Source organism: Dermacentor andersoni, chromosome 1 (genome assembly GCF_023375885.2).
Source record: "Dermacentor andersoni chromosome 1, qqDerAnde1_hic_scaffold, whole genome shotgun sequence".
Taxonomy (NCBI): Eukaryota; Metazoa; Arthropoda; class Arachnida; order Ixodida; family Ixodidae; genus Dermacentor; species Dermacentor andersoni.
The window spans coordinates 217,323,555-217,348,767 of NC_092814.1; the positions used below are offsets into that span (position 1 = coordinate 217,323,555).

The window sequence follows — 25,213 nt, forward strand, 5'->3', positions numbered from 1 at the left end:
CTCTCCATTTTTTCTCTTGTATGGACGAGACTCTATACTACTGTTTGACACGAACCTCTCAACCGTTCTCGAAACAACGTCAGAATATGCCTGAGATGCCATATCTAGTGCTACCGAGGCACGTTAGAATGCACACCTGCGTCTGATCCAAGCGCGTACCCAGGATTTGTTTTTTTTTTCGGGAGGGTGGGGCAACCCAAGATAACTTTCCTGTGCAAATGAGGGGGGGGGGGAGCACCTTTACTAGTGTAAATGTGAATAATGCCCACCGTTCTCTATAAAAACACGTAAACCCGCAAAAGGGAAATGAAACAGCGTGTATCTCACAGGTACACGCCTGTGAGATAGACCTATCCTTTGTTTGACAAACAAGGAACCACATCAAATGGACTACACTCTTCCGTACTCTCTTCCGTTCAACAGGGTTGTACGTTAAGTCCTTTACTTTTTGCTTTATTTTTGGAGTCGCTCTGTAGAAAAATAGTTAATAGTACAGAAATCAGGGGGTTTAAGATACAATCATGTGAAGTGCGTGTTCTAGCTTATGCCGATGACGTTGCCCTATTTGCTGTAGATAGGGAAAGTGTTAGCTCATCATTAAGAATTAATGAAAGGTTTTGCGAGAAAAGCGGCAGTCAAATTAATAAGCACAAGAGCATTGGTCTCTGGCATGGCCTTGGGAATGCCACGCCCGGTGTTTTTAAAAATATCCAGTGGCTCACGACACCTAACACCTACCTGGGGGTACCTTTGGAGAGGTGTGACGAGAATGAGTCACCCTGGCTCGAAAAAACGGATGAAATGCATGCTATGATCGAAGCATGGGGCGGCCGTCAATTGTCGATTTTTGCACATGCCACTATTTGTAACGGTTATCTCGCTGCGAAAATTATGTATCTTCTGCAGGCACTGTATTGCACACGTAAGCGCACAAAAATTTCACCGAATCTTTGTCACGTTTATCTGATGGTTTACGTGGGAGCGAACATCAAGGACAAACTTATTTCGTCGAGTAAATAAAGGTGGTCTGTTGTGTCACTTGTTTCAGCAAGTTCACGTGTCACGTGTTCAGCAAGTTGTATCACGTTTCGTATTGATAAGAGACGTAAGAGACCCTTTTCTGCGTAGTTTTTTTTTTTCAGACTATGTTAACAGTTTGTATGCTTGATTTTTTTGTTTCATTCGCCATTGGGCCTCGTTACACAATGTCACGGTTCCTGCGCTAACTTGTGACGTCATATCGGTTCCTTAGGGCAAGAGTTTCACTTGAGTAACTCTCCATTGTAAAAAGAAAGCGTCTTATGAAAGATCTTATTGGGAGTGTGTTTCCTGTACCGGTTAATGTTTCAAGAAGGGCCTGGGTACGACGTACTTAAAAGAGTGAAATATATGTGGATACCGGCGTACGTTAAAACACGTTTCTTCAAGCGTCAAACGGGAACCTTGCCTGTTAAAAAGTGGTTAGAAGAAAGAGGCATTTATGTGCCACGGGAAGCAGATACTTTCTGCGCAACAAAGCTGAAACGATCGAACATGTTTTCATCGTTTGTAGTAATGCCATATTCTTCTTGGATATATTACAGAGAACTTTAAAGATAGACCTACCCCTAAATCCACATGGCATTCGTTTTTTACCACCTGAACGCGGTTTTGAACAGATGGACGTTATCTTTTTACTCGGGCTGCACGCGGTCTGGTGTAGTCTGTTAGCATATAGACACTATGATGTTAAAGGCCCATGTGTGTATGAGTATATTGTGGAAATGGTTGTGAAAGTACGTGACGTGTACAAGACGATTGACTGTGATGAAGATGTGGCGTCAATGTTGGATACTTTAACACATGTAAAACGAGTGTAAGCAGTGATCACAAACTTCTTTGAGGCTTGTAGCCAAACTGGAAATAAAGAAAAATATCCACAAGGCGAGGTTAACCACAAAGCTTGCCAAGTCCTTTGGGGAGGTTTGCATAGCAGTGGCAAAAGTAGGTGTTTCACAGAGCCAAAGAATTTTAAAGGACCTTATGTTTATCTGTGTAAACTCTCTCTAAGCAACATCAAATTTCGTTTCAGTTTTGAGTGATGATATTTTGTAGCAAATGGTGTTTCGATAGCGAAGGTCTTTCCTAGACAAGTGATGCTGAAGTTGATATGTAATTACTGAATGTTTCACAGGTGCGGGCATTTTTATAGATGAAGAATGGAGCAGGCATTAAATCCCACTTTTCTTTTTTTGGCCGTGAAGAGAATTGCAAATGTTTGCCAGACTTTTCTGATGCACCAAGGTGGCTTTTAGGTGCCCCTAAATTTCGCTTCGATTACCTTTCTTTTTCTTCTCGGCTGACACCTACACTGATTCAACAAATGAGAGAGAGCGGAATCAACTTTATTTACGAACGGCTTCTTGTTCGTACTTTTGCCAGGTCCTATCAAGGAGTCGCTATTCTTATGCTGAAAACACCGAGTCCGTACGCATCGCAGTTCGCCGAAGGTCTGTTTAGTTTTTTGTGCACCTTCACTTTCACCCTCGTGTTCTCGCGCTGTCCCTAGCGATATGAATCCTCCTCTTCGTTCTTGCTTTCTCCTTCCTCATATTATTATTATATTATTATTATTATTATTATTATTATTATTATTATTATTATTATTATTATTATTATTATTATTATTATTATTATTGCTGCTGCTGCTGTACATGGAAACAACGTGCAAGATTAAACCAAAGAGGAATAGGAGAGGAAATGCACGGAGGGCGCGGAATAGCGAGGTCGGTGCACTGCTCGTGCGCAGGATTGTAGGGGAAGCACAAGAGTCATCGTCATATACAATGAAGATGGCTAACGGCAATGACTGCTGCGTTCTGTGCTCCCTTCCTTTCTCTGAGACGGAAGAATTCATGCGCTGTGCGAGCTGTAACCGACGCGCGCACCTGGATTGCATTACATGGACGGACGCGGAAACAAAATTGCTGGATTCAAGTGAGCTACTGAACTTCTCTGATCCGAGCGCGATCGGCGAGGCCTCGGCAGTGATGCCTAACGAAGCCTCTTCTTTTCCATCCGTGGATGCAGCGGCCGGGACAGCCCATCCGCCGGACAACTTCGACAACAAACTTGCGGCTATTCACGGCCTACTTGACGACGCGCATCAGGTGATTTCTCACCTCAAGCACGAGATGAGCACATTGCGTGATAAGAACGAGCACCAGCGCGATCAGCTGGAACAGGACCGCCTTCTGCAAGCTCAGCTATTCGCTGCTCTGAAAGCCGAGATGCGCGCCATGCGCGAAGAGTTCGCCAAAGAACGTGTGCTTCCACCTCTGCAGCCACAGCAGGGGCCACGCTCGGAGCCCCCTCAGGGTCCTCCGCGTGCCGAGTGGCCTGCCTTCAACGGCGCTGATCGCCAGGATGACTTCTCTGGGCCGCCTTCGACACCAGAAGAGATGCCCCGCCGCTAAGAACAGGCGTCGAAGAAGCTACGTTCCAAGCCAACAAATCTCGGTGCCCGGAGTGCAAGCGCAGCTGCTGTACGGCAACCAGACAGTCACATGACGTTTTCTTCTTCTCCTTTTTGTCTAAGCTACAGTAAACCCCTCCCTCGACTTAACCACAGTGGACATTACCGCCGTGCATGTGCATGTCTTTCGGTCAAGGGTCGAAACTTGGCATGACGTGCAGGATATTTTTTTTTTCCTGCGCTCGTTCCAAGGTCACTTTGAGCCCCTCAACAACACTTCGCTGTGTACTGCACGTGCCATGTGACTGCAGGCCTTTGCACGACGAGCGCGACCTGCAGTGAACAGTTCTTGTACAAGTTTTGAATAAAACACCTGAGGAGGACTCTCATTCACACTCATTTCACAGTCGTGAGCGTGAGTATGAGTGAGTGACGAAGGGCGTGAGTTGGACTTGAGTATGAACATGATCGAGTGAGTGCCGGTGAGTGGGAGTGGACGCGAGCATGAACGTGAGTGTCAGCCGACGTAAGTATGAACACGATTTGAATGCCAGCGATGGTAAGCAGGTGTGAGTATGAACGTGAGTAAGTATTGGTGAGCGTGAGTGGACGTGAGCATGAGCCACCCAGTGGGAGTTGGCGTGTATATGAATATGAGTGTCGGAGTGCGACGGTGATTTTCTGTCACTCTGAGTATAGTGATAGGAAGGTGAGTGCCGATGAGCGTGAACTGTCGAGAGTATGAGCACGATTGTTGCCGGTGAATGTGAGCGGACGTATGCGAGTGTGAATGCTATAGTGTCGGTGAGCGCAAACGTGAGTTTCAGTGGAAGTGAGTGCCTATGAATGAAAGTACATTTGTTTGGGTGAGCCGGTGGTGATTTGTGTTAGTGGGCGTGAGTGTAACGTCATTGAGCGATTGTAGCCATAGAACTCAAACTCATGAGTGGAAGATTCAAGTTAGGCTCCGATGAAAAACAGAACAGTTAATGAATTAAGATCGAGGACTCTTTCTCGTAAAGAGTTCAATGCTTCCTTCAAAAATCTCCTGCTCTTGGCCACGGCGCTCTTGCGTTACTAAACGAACGTAAATAGGAATATTTAGTTAGGTCGTATTATTTAATCATGTTTCTGCAATAGCCCCATCGCCGCTACTACCGTAAAATGAGGCTTGACGTAATCTAGAAACAGCATAAAAATAAAAGATTGACGGTGACGTATTACCGACAGTGTCCATAACGGTAAATCAGTGAACGGGATACTCGACTTGTGCAGTTTCAAGAGCATGTTCTTTTCATTTGTTTTTCGCCAAAAGTGCCCGAATACGACGAGATACTTTAAAATCTGTCGCGTCACCTTGATGTATACCACTTTCATTTCTTAATTTCTTTTTCGCGCCAGCTGAGCTCCGCGGCAGAAACTTCGAGAAACTCCGCACAATCGCCTTTTCGTTGAATATCGCGGTTCCATGACGTAAGCACTACAGCAGCAAACAAAAAAGCACAATTGCAATGGTTAGAAAAGCCGTAAAAGCATGCCTGCCAAGCAGACGTGCAGATCAGGGCAATGGTGTGCTAGGTGATGGAACATAGGAAGCCATCGAAACAGCAGTGTGTCTTCTTACGACGGTATCAATGCAGCCGCGAATGAATGCACGCACGGCATGCACGTTCAAGGCGTGCGTTCAAGGCATGCACCACCCCAGACGCAGTCTGGGGTGGTGCATGCCTTGAAACAAAGCGTCGCCGCATTTTCAATTTACGTCCTTGTTGATAGTTCGGAAGATGCAATGCCAAAATTAGCAAAGTGAGTAAAAAATCAAATGCACGTTCCCTCCTTTCCTAGAGACCGATAGTTGGGAGTTCTGATTTATGCTGTTCAATGCGACTCCGTGCTGCGTTCGCATTCCAACAGTGATCTCATTCAGCAAAGTGACAACGTCTATGCAGCCTTAGGGTAACGAAGCATGGAGGGCACGCATAACCCCGTCGGCAACAGAGATTCTCCTCACTATCTTCGACCTTAAAGGAAACTCACTCAGACCCACACTCACAAGCTTATGGCTCACTCAGACTCATGCTCAGTAATACCAGACTCAGCCCGGATAATTAACTCGGCAAAAATCAGCCCTAACCGGTTTAATTCGGAATAAAATTCAGCAGAAAGAGGTCCAAACATGAATAGTCAGACTCACTGGTCCGCTTATTTGTAGTCATCCAGGTTCACGTTGTCACGAACTGGCTCCGACTCACAGATTCATGGGCTTAGACTCCTTCAAGCTCATGGATTCAGGCTCTCAGATTCGTTCGACGCAGACTGTATATATACGGACCTGCCTGTGTGTCATTCTGGCTTGTTAATTAAATCGCGTTATATATTTGGGGAAGGTTCCTAGGTATTATTCCCCAACCCTAGAACTCCGCATTCGGAAGTTGCCATCCGTCATGCCTGACGACGCAAGACAAACACCACTGCCGGCATCGCCCACCCTTCCATATTCGGCCTTCTGCGTAAACGGGATTCCAGCAACCTTCAGCGGCTCCGACGAAAATGACGTCGAAGATTGCCTCTCATGCTAGGAACGCGTGAGTGCCCACAACAAATGGGGCGATGTATCAAAGTTGAACAACGCGGTCTACGACTACGCGGGCTCCGCGAACGCGTGGTTCCGCAACCACGAATCTGACCTTCGTACCTGGTTCGACTTCAAGGTAAGCTTCACGCAAGTTTTCGGTTGCCCCGCGGTGCGAAAGCTTCGTGCCGAAGAGAGCTTGCGCAACCATTCCCCGCGGCCCGGTGAGAATTTCATCAACCACATAGAACACGTAGCGCGTCAACTCTCTCCGTACTAACCTATCGCGATGACCGAAGGCGTTTTAACCAGTGGGGCTAGTTTCGATATTGGCAATAAAGCGTCGCCATGGCACTGGTAGCCAAAAGCAAATTCTGTAAATTTTGCATATGTGGCTCCATCATTTCAACCTACACAACAATGAAGTGAAGTGATGCAAATATGAGCAGAAATAAAATGTGTTTTTGGCTATTTTCTTTTTCGGCATGGCATATCTTTATTTGGTCGCTTCATTTGTTGCGCCAGCGGGCGGCGCTTTCGCTGTGATCGCTTCGGCTATAGAGCAACATAGTACACGTCAAGAGTGCACGAGTGCACACTCGAGCTGTTTCGCGGCCGAGCTACGGAGATTCGCAGATTCCGTTAATGTGGCTGCGGCTGCGGCCGTGGCTAGCAGCTTGACAGGCGGCTCGACCCAGCACGTGCGAAGCCCAGTCAGGCCCCGTCGCCGGGCTCTACGTTCGGGCTGGCGGCGACATTATTCTGTAAAATACGCCCGAGGATCGTTGTCTGGCTCTTCTGCCAGCGTCTGACCATGGTCTGACACTACTGCTTCGTCACCGTTTCACGGTAAGGCAACAGAAAGTTCTTTTGCGCGTTGTTAAGGATTTATTCTCTTCGTATTTCGTTCTGTCACTGTTAGCCGCATGCACGAGAGACGGAGGGGGGCATAGCGGACATGAAGATGTAACTGCTGCGCATTTGTAACGATGAATTTCATTTTGCATTATTTTTTTTTATCATGCGCAGCAAGGAGTGGTGATTCCTGCGATAACAGCGACGCGGCAGCGTCCGAGCTGCGAGGCACGTTCGAAACAATGACGAAGTTCGAAAATAAAATAAAACGGTTCATTTCTGCACCTCGCGCCCAGGGGTGAATCTCTGCATGGCAGCCATTGGCTGTTTTTAAGCAGACGCTCTTTCGACGCTAGCGCCAAGGTCCCCTTCATTTACGGCCCTAGCAGGAGGGCGATACATTGGCAAAATGGCGGCGCACACGATTGTTTACGTTGTCATGGAAACAGGAATAGTAGCCGCGCGGCATCTAGCGCTCTTTGTTGTTGTTTTCTTTTTGTTTTTATTATGGCGACCCGCTCCACACCCTCTCCCCCCTTCTCCATGCTCCGCCCACCTTCACTTTTGCTTTCTTTTTGCCTGTCCGCGGCGCGTGCTTTTTTTTTTTTTTTATCGCGCGCGCATGCGCTACCTCAGGCATTTTTTGTGAACTGGCGCGTGGTGCGCCGTGGGTTCTTTATTGGAGGCGAGCTCCTTCATTGGAAAAGCTGGCGCCACCGTCGGCGTGACGTGCAATGAGGGATCACGTGGACACAACGGCCGCATCGGCTGCTGCGAAAGCGCCAAAGCGAGCTGAAAACGAAAGTTTAAATGTCTTATTAAGTGGTGAGGCTTTCCCACTTTGGGTGTCTGTTTTACAACATTTGAAATCACTATAGTAGGTAGTGGCTGCCTTTGGAAGCGTGCAGCATGGTAGGCTACTGCTCGGTGCCGCAGTGCCAGACGTACGCAACGGAGCCCGGTGTGAACCTTATTCACACGTATCCGCAGGACAAGGAGCTGCGTGAAGCTTGGCTCGCGAAACTTAGGACCGGCAAGCAGCCATCGGCGACAACTGGGGTACGCAGCAAGCACAGACGCGAGGAATATTTCTGCTACTGCGCCGGGACTGCAATGTTCGGTGAATAGCAGAAAACGCACACTGAGACGTTCGCCCGCGCTCGCTGCTCCCTGGCTAATGTCACGACGGTTTGGTCTATGAACTTGTTGATGCTAGACACTGGCAAGTTTACTGGAATGTAAAGGGAGTGGTAAGAAGCACAATAAACAAAGGCATGGCATATGGTCACGTTTGTGTTATGAATTAACGCACTAGATTACGAAAAAGAACCAGCGCGAAATCACCGCTGAGTGCATATAGTGCGACGCAACTTTATTAATAATACTGAAACGTCCAAGAATTTAGAAGAAAAAAATATTGAATCGTCGTGACGGCACATCACAGTCACCGTAGGCGTCGAAGTCCCTTGTTAAAACGAAATTGTTTTTGAACAGCACTGATAATGTCCACGCAATAATGGTTGCTTGTGAACTGTCAAATGCTTATATTCTGCGGCCTAAAGCTCACAGCAGAGTGCGAAAACGCTCTCAGTGAAAGCGAAACATTGTGGGCGGGCATGCATGCAGACGCGCAGCTGGTCGCCGTGAACCCGTGCGATCGCTGCATGGATTGAGGCTTCATTCTGTTATGCGCCATTTGGTTATACAGACCGCCCACTATAAGATCATATTTCACATACTTTGCGCTTAGCGATTGCCGACCTTTCACGCAAGCCGGTTCAGGAGACTCCATCGCGGCGTACGCGCGCAGTGGCTTTCACTGTACGATTCGGTAAAGAGATGGCGTCTGTAAACAATTCTGTGTTTTCAGTTTGCCCAAGATTATTATTTCGACAGTAATAAAGTTCCCTCGTTTTGATAGTACTTACAGAAATGTACAGGAGGGCTGCCGCGTGGTGTTTTTATCAAGCGCCGTATGACAAACGTATGAGGCGCGTACCGCGTGATCCCTCATACTACGCAATGGAGGCGCTTCCGACAGATGGCGATTCCCTAAGTCCTCGCCCCCAATACGTTAGCACGCATGCAGTCTTTCCATACTTTGAGTATGCCACGATATTCCAGAACATATATAAATTCCACTTCCAACACAACAGATCTTTGGCCTCGTTTTATTGACTTCCGTTTCTGAAAACATATGCTCGCATAACTTGGTATGATACACGCTCAGAAAATGAAAAAAAGTGAAAAATGCATGACATGTACATGACTACTAAACACAAAAGTTCACGGAAAATGAAATAACAAAAAAACTCAAGAAAAGGTGAAGGATGTTTCATGTACACACATATAAAATATTTTCACATTACGCCCTAAAGAACAAAGTGTAGAAGAGCTCCTGATATGCGCACTGAGAGCTTCTGATATACTAAATTCACTGGTAATGGCAAGAATAATGACACGCCAAATACCTATAAAATAGAATAGAATGCTAAGACTGTTTTATTGACAGCATGCAAAAAAAGAGCAAAAACTTATAAACCTGCACAAAAGTATATGAAATTAGTGACATGTTCATTACTACTGAAGAAAATGAAAAAGACATGGCGCAACAAAAATAACATTTACTAAAAACGGAAATACACATTATCACATTATTTTGCACTCTGCCACAACTTGAGTAACGGTGGCAAAGAGGAGCAGATGGTAGTCAGCTTTTGCAGCAGTACGTGTAAAACATTTGCAGAAAGGCCTATTCTTCAATCAAAGACCAAGTGAAATAAGCCAACAACACGACTTTTCTTTCACCATGAATGCAATGCTTAGCAGTAAAATTACGTCACTTAAGGCACTAAGTAATACCTACTGGGAACTCCTTAGTGTAATAAACACAAGCTGCAAAAATCTGCATATAGGAGACTTGCAATGCTCATGCTTCTACAAAAAAAAAAAAAAAAGCGTACCATGCCTAGACATGAAGGTTGTTCGCGCGGTCTTCCCATCGGCATTTACTGAGACAATACACAAACACGAGCAGTAATTTTTCAGCTGTTATTACGCTTGTAGAACGGTGACGCACAGAAAAAGCACTGAGGGTGGAATAGAAAGCTGGGCGAGTTACTGAAGTTCCAGAATGAGTCTTGGCACAGAAAAAGAAGTCATAGACCAGGTGACAATGAGGAGGAACATCTATTTGTCAGGTTTCTCTACCGGTAAGAGGGAAGTGTACCACAATCAAGGTGCAACGACGTCCGGAGACTCCTGGAGCACACAGATATGCACAGGGCCGTGTTCGTTTACGTGCGTCTTCTTGTGTCCTTGGGTCTGCGCCCTCACCTGTTGTCACCCGGAAGAATCTTGCAGTGCTTGTTTTTGGGGTATTCGAGCACCACTGCACGATGCACGAGCGGTGCAAGTAGTGAAATGGGCGAAACATCGCGGGGCACAAGCACACAGATATCGAGGACCACGAAACTGACGAAACTGCCTACGCCGGTCAACGCACAGCAGCGCACGCCTCCCGCTAACAGTAGATAACGAAACATGAAACGAAAGCCTCTTTCGCCGCTGACGGCGGCACATAAATCAGCTACAATTTGTTTCTGACACGAAATAACTTATAGAATAAAGTGACCTCGAAAGATTGCATGTTATAAAACGTTGTGCGATATAGTAAATCGTTGGCGTGATTTCTAACCGGACGCGGTCAGCGCAGACGCGCCAGCAATCGTCTATACAAAGCGGCTCGCCTGACTGGCGTGTTTACTCATCGCTACTAACGGCACCGCGAAAACTAACCGTATTTTCACTTAAGAGAAACATAAATGTTCAGGCATTGATTGTGCTGATGAATTTAGGCGCTTTATTACGAGCTGCGGACGCATCGGCAAGGGCCCTCGGCCTCGGATAGACGGCCGGCGAGCTAGGCCTACACCGTCTCCCAGCGATCGCAAGCTCGCCTTGCATGCTCGTTCGCTTCCGTCGGCGCCAATGAAATCAAATGTGCTGCAATTTAAAGGGAAGCTGGAAGCTTTTCCAGAAAAAATGAGTGAAGAGCAGTACGTCGTGGTTTTCAACCCTCTAAATTCGCATATCGCATCGAAATTGAACGAAAGAAAGCGCAAACATATTTTATTTTGACGAAAAGTGCAGCAGCAGACACGCCCAGCTCGCGCGCCTCGTTTCCGCCTGTGATTGGTGGGGCGCCTCGTGACGCCAACAATGGTGTTCGTCCGGACCGACTGCTGCCTCTACACACGAAGCACGGTGGAAGGTAGTTTGGTGCTGTTTTGCTGAGACGGTCACGGAAAATTTAGAGAGCTTGCGTTTCTCTGAGGAGTTCGGCGTTAAATCCAAACTCCACGAGAGTGATTTTGCGCGCGACGGTGATGGGCGACGGCTTCGAGCGACAAAACGGGCCGTCGCTTGAACAGATCGCTCGGTGTTGTCGCTCGATCGCTCGTTTCTAGAAATCTAGAACTCGTCGCTCGTCGCCCGGAAGTGCTATGAGCGACTAGCCAATAGTGCGAAGCCGGAACTGGATGTACATAACTCAAATACTACTGTTTGTCGCACGGAACGAGCAAACTATTGAATTTTACACGTGCAAGAATAAGAACCTAGTGCAAGACCTTCAGAAATATTTTATGCTCCTTTTCCAGTAAAATACATCAACTTAAATTGATAAAGCATGCGTCACGCTAGTTTTGGCGCGTATATTGCTGCCCTCATACCGGGAAGTCGTCGCTCAAAGCCGTCGCCGGCGTGGAGTTCGGCTTGCAGGCGACGAGTGAACGCGATAGCCATGGCCTCGCTTGTCGCGCTGTCGCTGTCGCGTGCAAGATCATTTGTAAGGGGTTTATATATTTACTCCCTACATGTACGAGCCGACTGCGAAGAGCCGGCCTCTCCAAGAAGCAAGAAATGCTGGTGCAAGCACTGCTTTCCACGCGAACGAAGGCGAAGTGTTAGCTTCTCCTTGTGTTGGAAATGTTCTTTGGCTAGTATGTTTTTTGCTAAGCTGCAATCAGCGTTCCAGTGAGTACGTTTCCGGGAAAACAACTGTAGTGTTATGTTCCTGCATGCCTCCTCGTAGAACGTAAGCGGTGATGCGATCTTCGGCATTTGTGCGCTGCTGTCGGCAATCTACACAGACGGTTTAAACGCGGGAAAAGTTTACCGGCTGTTGTAGCACGTGTAGTATAGAACCTTCATCAGCGCGCCATCCGCACGCTACTCGTAACCGGCGAATTCCGTCGGCAACGTGAGATGGTCGGTTTCTCTATGTGTGCGAGAGACGGGGGAGCGCAGCGTGAGCAGGATTTCCAACACATGCAAATTTTACGCTTGCACTGCGTTATGGTAGCTGCATGCAGGCTGTTTCACAACACGCACGCGAATAGAAAATTCGCGGCGCTTGGCGATGAAACCTGCGTCAAGGGTGGGAGATAAACATGCACCTTCCGTTCAGCGTGCTAACACGAAAGAGAACCCAAAGCACGCATTACTAATAAACTTCGGTAGTAATCGTCACGGAAGTGGTTAGAACACAACACTGTTGTTCTTGAGCGCTTGAAGTTGTTTCGCTTCACAGCAGCCTCCCACTAAGCTGAAAGCTTCTTGTCTTGCAGGAACTAATGGAACATCGGAACATCGTCGCGGCCGCTGGTGTTCGTGCAAGCGTAGGCTGCACAGAACGCCGGCATGATCGGCCTACAAGTTCAATTGATGCTGCGCACGTCAACTACCACTCCTATATTCACACAAACAAAGCAATGTAGGGTCGAGCGAAGCAGATTAGTACGGCACGCACGCAGAAATAAGTCCGGTCAGGCACGGTTGCGGAGACTGCGAAGGAACGGAACACCAGTGCTGACGTCACTACGCCGCGGTTTCCGGTCTCCGCTAGCATCGTCAGCGTCAGCAGCAGCGCGCGGCGCTCGACGGGGGACGGAGCTCGACGGGGGACGGGGACGGGGGACTGAGCGACTATTGCGTCGCTCCTAAGTGAAAAATCCCCCCCCCCCCCCCCGCTCAAATTTTACCTGCATGGTTTATAAGGTTCCCGCATCCGTATATGAGCCTCTTATTGAATTCAACAGACTCTTCAGCTTCCCTTTAAGCGTGACTTAACTGTGTACATGTTGTGCCGACTAACATAGGCGCTTCGTTATACGAGCTGCAAGCGATCGTGTCACAAGCGCCACCGGTGTCGGATTCAGCGGCCGAGCGAGCTATGCCCGCCGGCTCCTCGCCATCGGCGGCTGTCAACGGAGCCGTTACTGCTAACGCGGCCTTGCGGAAACACGTCTACAGTGTTTGCATAGGCGTGTTTATATTGTCATCGTTTGTTTCAAACAAGAGAGCTGTGCAAATACGTTTGCTTTCACTTTCTGTTCGAAGTTACACAGCATTCCGAACTTCCACGCAGGGGCGCCGGTTCTGGGTGGAGCTACCCGCCGCTCGGTCATTCGTGTCCCGAATCGTCCCGAATGTGTCCCAAATCGCCGCATGCGGCAAGTCGCACACGACACGCCGTACGACAGATCGCGCGGAAAATCGCACCATGTGTCTCGCGCTTAACTTGGCGCCGGGCCGGCGGGCGCGCGGGGAGCAGTCGAGTGAGGGAGTAGTCAGGGAGGGCAAGGGGAGAGGAGTAGAGAGGAGCGAAAGGGCACGGCTTCCTCGATCGGCGCGCGCCGATCTAGGAGGCCGTGCAAGGGAAGCGGAGTTGCTTTCCCGCCCTCCTGATGGATGGCGACAATTACTTCTGCCACCGAAGTGGCGGAGTTTCCGAGGCCGGTCTAGGGCACAAGACAAGGACAGAGGGAAAACCAACTTGTGTTGTGCGCTAGATGCATAAATGGAACACCAACATGCCCAAACTTACGTTATTTCAAGCAATATGGTTCGTTAAGAAATGCGGCCTATGAACGCATGCCGTTCGGTGCAGAGGGCTTTGTGTTGATTTATTAAAGAAGGTTGTGCGCAACGGGGCTTCTGAAAAAACATTGCGCGCCAGTTCTGCAAAATAAATGTGGCTACATCTAAAGCCGTGCACGTGCAGTATTTGCAGCATGTCAATAACGCGCTCTCTCAACCTCTGTACCAGACTATGTGCACTAGAGCGTTGTTAGCGCTTTTGCATTGGGCTGAAGATACGTGTTTTAACGTTTTAATTTTGTATGGCGTACTTACCGTAAAAAGCTTCTTGTTTCTCAGCATTTATTAAAATGCTTCCTTGACAGTCGTTCTTTTTGATGACATACATTATTACCAGAGAGTCGCTCTGTTAGATCAGAAAAATATGCGTTACACGAAGGACCGTAGCATCTACATTCAAAAGTTTTGAAGGCTCCAGTATCGCTTACTTTCTGCCTCTCTCATTCTACGTATTGCAGGAATCTCCACCTTTCCTTACCCGCCGTGGTTGCTCAGTGGCTATGGTCTTGGGCTGCTGAGCACGAGGTTGCGGGATCGAATGCCGGCCACGGCGGCCACATTTCGATGGGGGTGAAATGCGAAAACACCCGTGTAATTAGACTTTGGTGCACGTTAAAGAACCCCAGGTGGTCGAAATTTCTGGCGTCCTCCACTACGGCGTGCCTCATAATCAGAAAGTGATTTTGGCACGTAAAACCCGATTAAAAAAACATTTCCTTCCTCAAGATACACTCTACAGCCAAAGGACATCATGCATATACAAGGGCACATTTCCAAGTATAAAAAGATGATAGCAAAGCTTCGAAGACAGCATGTGAAGGCGCCAACACTGTCGAAGTTCTTAATTGGCTGAGATGCCAGTATTTTGTAGCCTTTTATTGAGGGACTCACTGGATTACGCATTCAAGATGATGATGTTGGTGAGTCCCCACTGTTCATGTGGCCACTTTATTTGGGCACGCAACCATTCACATAATTTTGCTACATTAAATCAATCTCCTTTGTATAAGTACAAAAGAAGCGTCATATTTGTTCTTTCTAAAACAACCCCATTTTGAGTAAATTATTCGCTGGCTTGTCTGCGTTTTTTTTTTCTTTATCTGGATACAACGCGTCTTGTGTGTTGTTATGCTTGTGTGAAGTTTATCGCCATCACGCCATTAATTTCCGTCTGTTCTCCATTATACCGGTGTCACACGACCACTTTCGATCGCGATCAAGCCCAATGCGGACTGAAATTCTCGCCTGCGATTGGCTCTCTCGCGCAGCTTGCGCAAAGGAAACAGTTGCGACCAAGAAATTCAATCCAGATCGGGCTTGATCGCGATTAAAAGGGCGCCGTGTGACACCCGCACTTCTTGCATTTCGCAGTTTCTTCCCGTTTTCATGTATCTGCCACAGTCTTGCTACAAACGAGACGAAAGGGGGTTAACTGAGGAGCCCGATTTTTATGTCATATTATAAGAAGCCAACAAACACTGACACCAAGGACAAAATAGGGGAAATAACTTGTGCTTCATAAATTGCAGTAATCTCCACATGTAATGAAATGAAAATCACAGTGGAGGAAAAGAGAACTTGCCGCCGGAACATCCTTTCTGCCGCATGCGTCACGAGAACGTGATCTTTTTGGGTGAAGGCAACCGGTCAATAAACCCACACATGCTACCTGAAGACATCTTGCTACAATAAATTCTTGTCTGCTATTTTCGTGTTCTTGGCTGTCCAGCAAGCTGATTGATATTGAAGGAACATGAGACATCTATTTACGATACTCCTTTTGGTATGAATTATTAGAAATACAATATCTAAAACGATAAAGTTGTATTTCCTCATTGATGGTTAGCATGATTGTGGCACTAGTAATAGCTTGAAACATAACAAATATTAATTGAAATAAAACTAACATTAAGTGAAACAGCATTGTGCGCTCGTCGTCGCAACCTATATAAACAGCGGCGCAAGCGCTTGCACGAAATCACTCGATGCATGCAACGTTACTAGTCACAAACAAAAATTTTAAAAATACGGAAATTAAATTATGGCCTCTGAGATTCGGCGGTGTGCGGCGGCCGTCTTGGAGGCTAGTGAGTTTCGCCAATTCCGCTAGGTGCGCTCAGACCCAAAGTCGGCCGCAACGGCCTACGGGAGTGTCCACTCACTTTACCTTTACTAATATTATTACTCTATGCTTCGGCTGCCGTTCTCTTCGTCGGCTCCTGCCGCTTTCTATGCGCGTGCATGTTTTTTCGTATACTCTGCAGTTAAGAACTTTCTGTGCCGGCGAATGTTCTCGCAATAACGGAAAAACTGAGGAAAAGATACCAGGCTTGCTGCGCGACTGTGTGATGTGGCAACTCGGGGAGCAACACAAGGGCGAAATTTTTCCGTTTCCCGGCGGACGAGACGTTAGCACACTTTTTCTGCACTCGTTATGAAGGAACAAGTGCTGTGGTTATCAGAACAGCTATAGAGCAAAACGAAAGATCTTCCGCGCTTGTTTTCAAGCCAATGTTTTTTATGGCGTTTTTCACTGGTCGATCTGGAGCGGCCGCCGAAATCCTCGAGCTAGCGCTCGGGTTTCACAAATCCGAATCGGCCAGCGGAGCGCGAAAACGCTGCGCGTGGGCTCGCACAGGAAGTCTGCGTACGCGTCGCACAAACCGGTTCCGGAAACCATGCCCGACTTCCGCTGTGTACGTTTCCACGGCAACCAAACTCGCCGTTCACCGTGCGTAATTTGACCGCGGCAGTCGCAGAGTACGCCATTTCCATGTCGCACCCGCAAGGATTGTGCATGGACAACGTGCATAGAAGGCTTCGTATAGCACCTGCGTCACCTCGTAATCGCTGTCGTCCGAGCAGCTCTCATCGCTAAACGCGAGCTCTGCAGTAGCACCGAACGCAGCCATTTTGCGAAGCAACACAATGTTGTGCGTACGAACCGGGTACCGATTTCCCTTGAAGATAGAAGTGACGCGAGCTATTTCCGTCCGAATCCGCGCCTCGGTGGCGGAGCAAGTGAGAGCGATCCGGCGCAGAGCGAGTTCATCCGAAACGACCAGTGGAACGCGCGAATCCGCTCCAGATCGACCAGTGAAATTCGGATTCGTTGCCGCGGAGCAAGAAATCCTGCTCCGAATCGACCAGTGAAAAACGCCATTAGTTTGTGGTTTGGCGCGGCGCAGTTTTCTGCAGTGCTGTAAGAAACTGAAGCTACTTTGCCGAGTGATGCCAGTTGACGTGCCGGTGGAAATTTCGCTTCGGTATATCTTAGCGGTTGCTCTTCGTTTTTTTCCACGAGTAGAAAACTTGCAATTTATATCTGCCGAAGGTATTTGCTCGCTGCAGAAACTGGTTACAATACAATACCAATATGCCTTTATTTCCATAAACATACAATTTATGGGGGATTTAAGGGAAATGTTGCTCGCAGCAACTTGACGGGCATTAAACCCGGTCTGAGGGCAGCAGCAGAAGGCACAGGCACTGATTCAGGACCGACAAATACAATACATAAGCAAAAAAATGACAAGTTGGCTTAGACATTATGCCAGCAAACAGAAATGCAATGTAAAAAACATTACAAACCATAAAAAAACTACGCAATCCACAGTGTACACGAGAGCAACAAAAGGAGTGATAGAATCATTAACCAAGTAATCGTAATTGTAAGGAAAGAATAAGACATGATTGAGCCGTTGACAAAGGCTAATATCAAACGGAGATGTGTAACGACAGTCTACCTCAGAAACAGTCGCAAACAACAAATTAGTACGTGTTCAAAAATCACCGAAATGCTCATATAAATGCGATATAGGACAAGAAGTGACATCTATATTATTACATTTAAGCGTGTTTAACAGGCGTGGTAAGCGATGGTGCAACATTTGAAGAGCATAGTTAGTGCGAGGATGCGGCACATACCAGTGTTCAGGTGACCGTGTACTGTATTCTGTTGTTTCTAATTAATTGCGTTAACGATGTGATCTATGACTGGCTTTGTTTTACTTCTTTACGATAGGCTAGTTACAGCCTGAACTCTAACAGAGAATGCAGTGTGAGTACTTTCAGCTGCTTGAATAGAGGTGCAGTGTGAGCGTCTACTGGACCATTACAGATGCTACGTATTACGGTTTTTTGAAGCAAGAATAACCAGTTTATGTTTGTAGCAGACGTCGTACTCCACACGAGACAGCAGTAGTGTACGTCACTCAGGAAGAGAGCGTTGTACATAATAAGTTTGACCTTGCGTGGCAGTGGTCTTAAACTGAAGAGCGCCCCAGCGACTTGCGCAAGTTTGCCTCCAAGGAAGCCGATGTGATCAGTTCATATCATATGGCTGTCAACAAAGACACCTAGCGTCTTCGCAGACTGAACAAGCTCAATTCTTGAAGAACCTATTATAATGTCGGTCTCTAAGTTCACACCTTTATTTTTTGCTTGAAATAAAATCGCTTTTGTTTTGTCAGTGTTAATTTTTAAGCCATTATCATGTGACCATCTCTATTTCTTCAAGAGTTTGCAGTTGAAAACAGCCTTGCAATGTTGTTCGATGAAAAAAGCACCGTAGTATCATCTGCATGGATGATGTATTTAGGTTCACTATCGACAAGAACAAGGTCATTTACGTATATATTGAAAAGAAGGGGGCCCAATATGCTGCCTTGGGGAACACCAACTGTTACTTGCTTAAACTGGGAGCCGATGCCATTAATTTCAACAAGTTGATTCCGCTGATTTAAATAAGATTTCACTATATCCAAAGCAATACCACGAATACCGTAGTACTCTAGCTTCTTTAACAAAAATTCATGGTTAATAGAGTCAAACGCTTTACTGAAGTCGATAAGAACCCCGAGCATGAGCAGCTTGTTTTCAAAATTTCGCAATATTAGTTCCTTTTGTGCTAGACGTAGACGTTATACTCACATAATGATGTGTGGTGACCTTAACTTGCCAAGAATTAATTGGGAACTTCTGGCGGGAGTACATTCATGTCAACATGCCAATCTTTTGCTCGACATTGCCTTTGAATTCAATTTGAAGCAGCTCGTGCAGGGGCCGACACGTATTGCATCAGGAGCAAGCTTGCTTCTTGATCTTGTGTTTATTAGCGATGCCATTGAGAGACTCGGTTTCTCTATTGATATCATCCCTGGTATTTCTGACCACGAAGCAGTGCTGTTCAAAGTAAACATGGTGCGGCCGCCTGCCCTTGAGTTAAGAAAACCGTTTCTCGACTTTAACAATGCCGTAGACGAAAGTATCTTAGATTTATTGGAGCAAGACTACGATCAATTCATCGAAAAACACGCGGCTGGTCTCATGAATGTCAATGACCTATGGGTGCACTTCAAGACTATTGTACATAAATGTATCGCAATATACGTGCCGAAGAAATATAGTAAGATGAATCGCACTAGTCCATGGATTACGCGTGAAGTCATCCAGCTTAAACGTCGGATCAAGCGCCTAGGATCTACACGATTTAGAACAGGTCACGTTTCTTTGCAGTCCCTTCGCATAGAGCTGCGCATGAAAATAAAACAATCCAGGTATAACTTCTTTAATGTTAAAATGCATAAGTTTCTGACTACAGATCCCGCAAAATTTTGGACACACTTAACACATAAGAAGGATCCAGTTAGTAAAATTCGTTCGGATCATAGGGAAATTAATGATCCTTATTGCATTGCATCAGCTTTCAATGATTACTTTTCTTCAGTGTTTACAACGGATTGTACGTACACCCCAGAATTTGTCTCCGCGCCTTATCTTGCCAGACTTACTAATATCTGTCGAAGGAGTTGTTGCTGCCCTGCTTAATTTAAATGCAAGAAAATCTCCTGGACCAGATGCCATCCCAAATACGTTTCTCTCCCGCTACGCAAAAGGGTGTGCTGGATACATTGTGGTCATTTACAATGAAAGCCTTTTAAATTCGGAAGTTCCAACTGACTGGAAGGTTGCGAAGGTCGTCCCCATTCACGGATCCGGTGACAAACTTTGTGTAACTAACTACAGGCCAGTTTCACTACTATGTACTTCGGGTAAGATTCTGGAGCATTTCATTTTCAAGCACTTGAGTTCTTTTTTAGAAAGTAGCAACTTCTTTTCTAGTAGCCAACATGGGCTTCGGTGGGGCATGTCCACTGTAACACAACTAATTCACACAACCAATGAATTCTCGGCACGCCTTCATAACGGTGGGCAAATAGACGCAATATTTCTAGATTTCGCGAAGGCCTTCGATCATGTTTCGCACCGTAAGCTTATGGTAAAACTCCGACATCTACTGCGAAATCAGCGTCTTGTTCTGACTCCTACATTTCTCAACGGCACCAGTACGTCCAGATCTCAGGTTCCAATTCTCCACCAGCTTCAGTTCTTTCTGGAGTCCCCCAAGGCTCCGTGCTTGGTCCACTTCTGTTCCTTATTTATTTAAATGACTTGAGTTTCGATTCCCCAGTGCGATGCCGTTTTTTCGCTGACGACTGCGTTGTATACCTACCTATTCAATATGCTGAGGATCATAGTATACTAAACGATTACCTGTCAGAGGTTTCGAAGTGGTGTATGTCCTGGGAAATGTCTTTAAATACCTCAAAGTGTGCAAAAATGACAATTACACGCAAGAAGCATGTTCATAACTACACATACAAAATCAACGGCACAGCCATTTCTCATGTAAATGAATACAAATACCTGGGGGTTGTATTTAGCAGTAACTTAAGCTGGAGCTTGCATATCGGGTATTTGGTTTCAAAGGCGTCCAACAGGTTTTGGCTGTTAAGAAACCGCCTAAAGCACTCCACACCTAAAACAAAATTAACAGCCTACACTGCATTAGTACGCCCATTGCTGGAATATGCAGACGTTCTTTGGGATCCGCACACCCAAGTACATATAAATCGCATCGAAGGCGTTCAAAAGAAAGCACTAAGATTCATATACAACGCATATGGTAGACATGTGTCTGTCACTAATCTACTAAGGCAATCTGAACTCCAGACGCTTCAATCCCGCCGCAAGTTACACCGTTTAAAACTGCTGCATGGTATTATTAATAATTTAAGAAACATTAATTTTGACTCTTGCATGGAATATAATACTTCTTGCCCAACACGCGGCAAACACAACTCGACAATAGTAGTGCCACGATGCCGAACTAAAGCTTACCAGTTCTCTTTCCAAAAACAATATCAGAATGGAACGGGCTTCCGCGTGACGTGGTCAGCTTGACAAACCAAGATTCCTTGTTATCTGCTGTCGTGTCTCTGTTATAGACGCAATGTGTTTGTTAATGCTCTTATTTCTTTGCTTTTTTTGAGAAATGCAAAATATTTATTCTTGCTCCTGTGATCGCTTTTTTATTGTGTGTGCGCTCGCTTTGTTGCATCGCGTTGTACAGCGATGTATGCTTGTTCCACTCCTGCCTTGGTTACCAAATGGCGGCTGGCAGTATTGAATAAAATAAATAAATAAAATATAGTACCAAGCTGGGTTGACCGTCCCTTTCGGAAAGCATATTTACAGTCAGTGAACAGCTTATGTTTTTCAAGGAAATCTGAAATACGCCGAAATATTATTTTTTCAAGTCATGTTGAAAATACTGGAAGTATAGAAATGGGTCTGTAATTAGATATCACAGTTTTATTGCCTTTTTTTAAACAGTGCAAGTACTTTAGCTGTCTGCATTTTGGCAGGAAATACCCCAGATGTCAGGCAGAGGTTGTAAATGTATGCTAAAACAGGCGATATTTATGTCCAAGACGTGCTTTACAGGTGTAATCTCTATGCGGTCAATGTCACACGACGATATAAGGACGAAGGATATAAGAATATACTATCGGGGCACCTGACCTGGACATAGCGGATGGCCTTTCTATGGACACATAAACCAGCTGCATTAACAAAAAAAATATTAAAACCATCAGTAAGCACTTCATCCGGGATAATAATGCCATCTTTAAAAATCTAAATATTTGCATGCGACGACGACGCTCAATTTAGCATAACAGTAAGTTTTTTCCAAGTTTTGCGACTATCATTTTGACAAGACATGAAGTATTCATATTCATAAGACGTCTTGGCTTTCCGAAGCTCATTTGTTAGCTTATTGCGGTAGCGTTTAAATATGTGTAGATCGGTTATATTACGCGACTTGACAAACTTGTTATAGGGCATGTTTTTAAACTTTATTTTTCGAAAGAGGTCGTCCGTGATCCACGGTTTGCGAATGTGCGATGATCGCTTGCGTCTAGTTCGCAGAGGAAAGTTTTCCTGGTAACACGTGCTGAAAATACGCAGAAATTCCTCATATGCTGATGGGGCATATATATCGCTCCAGTCAAGTAACTGAATCTGTCTGCGAAACGTTTCGAGATGGTTTGGTGTAAGCACTTGGCTGGGGAAAAACGCTGTCCGTTCTTTTCGGTGCATCGTTTGAGACAGAAGAAAACGGGCATATGGTCGCTCTGGTTACACGAAAGAACGCCGGCTTTTATGATAGCCGTTGAAGCATTGGTGATAAACAAATCCAGGCAAGTTGACGCGGCATAGTTTACTCGTGTTGGGCTGGAGATAACGCTTGACCAACCATGCGACTGAAGCAAGATATGAAACTTCCGACCTAAGCACGTGTCAGCTAGGAGATCAATGTTATAGTCACCACCCCAGATGACATCATACTTAGACGTACAGACATATGCGAAGAAATTTTCGAGAAAACTAAAGAAACGTGGAATACTGCCCCCAGGTGGACGATAAAACACCGAGTAAACGCTTCTGCCGCTGAGAATGGATAGAACTTCGTAGTCATCTGTGACACATGAGAATTCGTCGATGTAGTCGACATTAATATTGTCACGAACAAGTAAGCTAACACCACCACCCACGAGAGGTAGTTCTAAATTGGTTGAAAGATTGATAGCCAGGTAGGTGCCAAACAAGAGAACTGTGGTTGTACCATGACTCAGATAACATAACGAAATAGAATTTAAAATTAAGACTACCAAAAAACACACCTAGCTCATTATGTTTGTTTCGAGCAGACTGGCAGTTTAAATGAAAACATTTAGTGGATAGCCAGTGTTCCGAACCGATGAAGTCGAGTAATTCTGTAGGCTATACCCAATCTCCACTTGACATGGTGAACTGACGATATGCAGATTGACTCGTCATTTCAGGCTGTTTAGACCAGCTACATTCTTTACCACATGGGCGCTATCTCCTTCTTCCTTCCTAATAAAGATTTTGCCACCATGGTGCCAGACAAAGCGGAAGTCATTCGCTTTTGCCCATTCCTTAGCCTTTTTAAGTAGAGCCCTGTTATACGTTGTCAAGTTTTCCATCACATGTAGGCCAGATTGAAGAGCCGGGAACGATTTTCTTTTCTCTAACCACTTATTTCTAACCGACTCATTCGCAAAACGTATCAAGACACCTGGAATTTTATCCGCTCTAGCTGGCAGCCTGTGGATTGCCGAAACTAACTGATCATTCAGCATGTCTAACTTGAGTTTGGATGCGATAGCGTTTATTTCTGTAAGCAGGCATTCGTCTCGAACGTGCTTAAGACCATGAACTTCGAGGTTCAGCTTTCTGCTCTGATACTCAATGTCATTTACAGAAGAAGCAATGCGCTGCAGTTCGGCACCAGAGCCGTCTGTTTTTTCGAGCTTTGAAACCCTAGCGGTAAGACAATCTCGCCTTTATACCTGGTTACGTCACCAAGAATGGCATCGTATTTGTCAGACATGAGCTTGGCCGACGCCTCTAGGTCATGAACCATCTTCTTCAAGAGAAGCAGCTCGTCAAGCTTTCTATTCATCTCAAGAAGCAGGGCAGCAACAGAAGTATCTTCAGCATTTTTGGTACGGGAAACAATTGGCTCAGACTTTCGGTACCGTGCACATTTCCGACTTAAAAGTTTTCTCCGAGACTCTGGAGCAAGAGCCCAAATGGAAAAGGCCTAAGCATTCACAGCACACCATGTGCCGAGTATCAGATGACATATCTCCCATGCATTTCGCACAGGTTGTATTGCTGAGATCGCTCACTGTAATTTAAGAGCACGGCTATCTGGTACAGAGGAAAAAACTTCTCGGAAGGGCAACTGACAAGAGCTAGGAGCACTTCGAACATAAAGAATGCAGAAGAACCAGCGTGGCAGCAGCAGCGGCAGAGTACGTTAACATGAGTGTTTGCTACGTAAGTCAGCAAGTGCAAACAACAAACCTGCAAAAAGTTTTCAGCAGATTTAGAGAGCGTGCCAGGCCTCTCCGCCGCCACTGCCAGAATGATGGTAGGCTTGTGGGGACGCCTTTTTATGCCTTGGCTTCGGTTCCCCTGGCGCTTCCGTCGCAGCGGCAATGATGTGGCTGTTGACGTCGACGAAAGATCACTTGCGTGTCTTCGGAGACTGCGCAGTAGTTGGGGCTCCAAAACAGTCGATCGGCAGATTTGCAAAACGTTTTCAGCAGATTTAGACTGTGTGCCAGGCCTCTCCGCTGCCACTGCCACGCTGGAGAGCATTCCGGTGACCAGTTTTCTTTATTACGTCAGCAACTTTGACTGGTCATGAACATGGCAGAAGTAAAAGAAAATTAATTACGTAGCAGTCACCGTTTGCGGTTCGAATTACAAGAAGTTCGAGTTACCTATGTGACGACACAGGTTCGCTTCCCTTTTCAGCCTGTGCCTAGAAGGGCAGGATTTTTTAGTCGCTTCCTCATACTCTCAACTTTGGTTATCCTTTTAAGTGTTCTTTAACCATGATCACGCGGTATTTTGAGAATTTTTAAGATGTGACATATGGTGAAATTACACTAAATGGGGAGTCCTGGCGGGGCTGATATGGTAGGAGATGTATGTACAACAGCTACGGCCTCTGCTCGGACCACTTCAGAGGAAGGGACGACGCCGACCCTGTCGTGGTCGGCTGTGCCGACTGTTGGAGTGAAAGAGCAGTCCCTGATCGATAAAGGTAAGGAAAACTGTTAGTGGTTACCAACCTGGTGCTTTAGTAGTTGATTATTGTCGTACAAAAAATTACCGACGATTACGTTACTTCCTAATGCGAAATTTGAGCGCAGCAAATAAGCTGTTTCACCTTTTCGATAGATTGAGGCAAAGAAATCGAGCAACACATGTATGCGCTATCACAGAATTTTTTTTTTATTTTTCACACGTATTCCTTTAACAAAGACTCCACTAACAGTTCTTGACAGTCATGAAGGAAGCTTTGGGGTCGGAGAAATAGACTGATATATGTTCGACTTGGTACACCAATGCTTGATTCTCAAAGACGAGATCTATACAAGTGCCTCGCGAGGTTGTCACAGCCGTGGGACGCGTTACGAGCGAGAGGAACGGGATGTTCTCCC

General features: G+C 46.1%; 1 protein-coding gene across 1 annotated transcript; it reads left to right on the forward strand.

Moving 5' to 3' along the window:
• The first annotated feature begins 2,825 nt into the window (after window positions 1-2,825).
• Window positions 2,826-3,843, forward strand: LOC129380980 (uncharacterized). Its single transcript, XM_055063339.2, has 2 exons — window positions 2,826-2,976; window positions 3,070-3,843. Exons 1-2 carry the CDS (start codon window positions 2,826-2,828, stop codon window positions 3,453-3,455), a joined length of 537 nt encoding a protein of 178 aa, XP_054919314.2. The 3' UTR covers window positions 3,456-3,843.
• The last annotated feature ends 21,370 nt before the right edge of the window (window positions 3,844-25,213 follow it).

Excerpts from the sequence above, each read along its gene's own strand:
- LOC129380980 (XM_055063339.2), top strand. The coding sequence starts at position 2,826 with ATGAAGATGGCTAACGGCAATGACTGCTGCGTTCTGTGCTCCCTTCCT. Across the intron at positions 2,977-3,069 it reads AACAAAATTGCTGGATTCAA|CGGCCGGGACAGCCCATCCG; the intron begins GTGAGCTACTGA and ends CCGTGGATGCAG.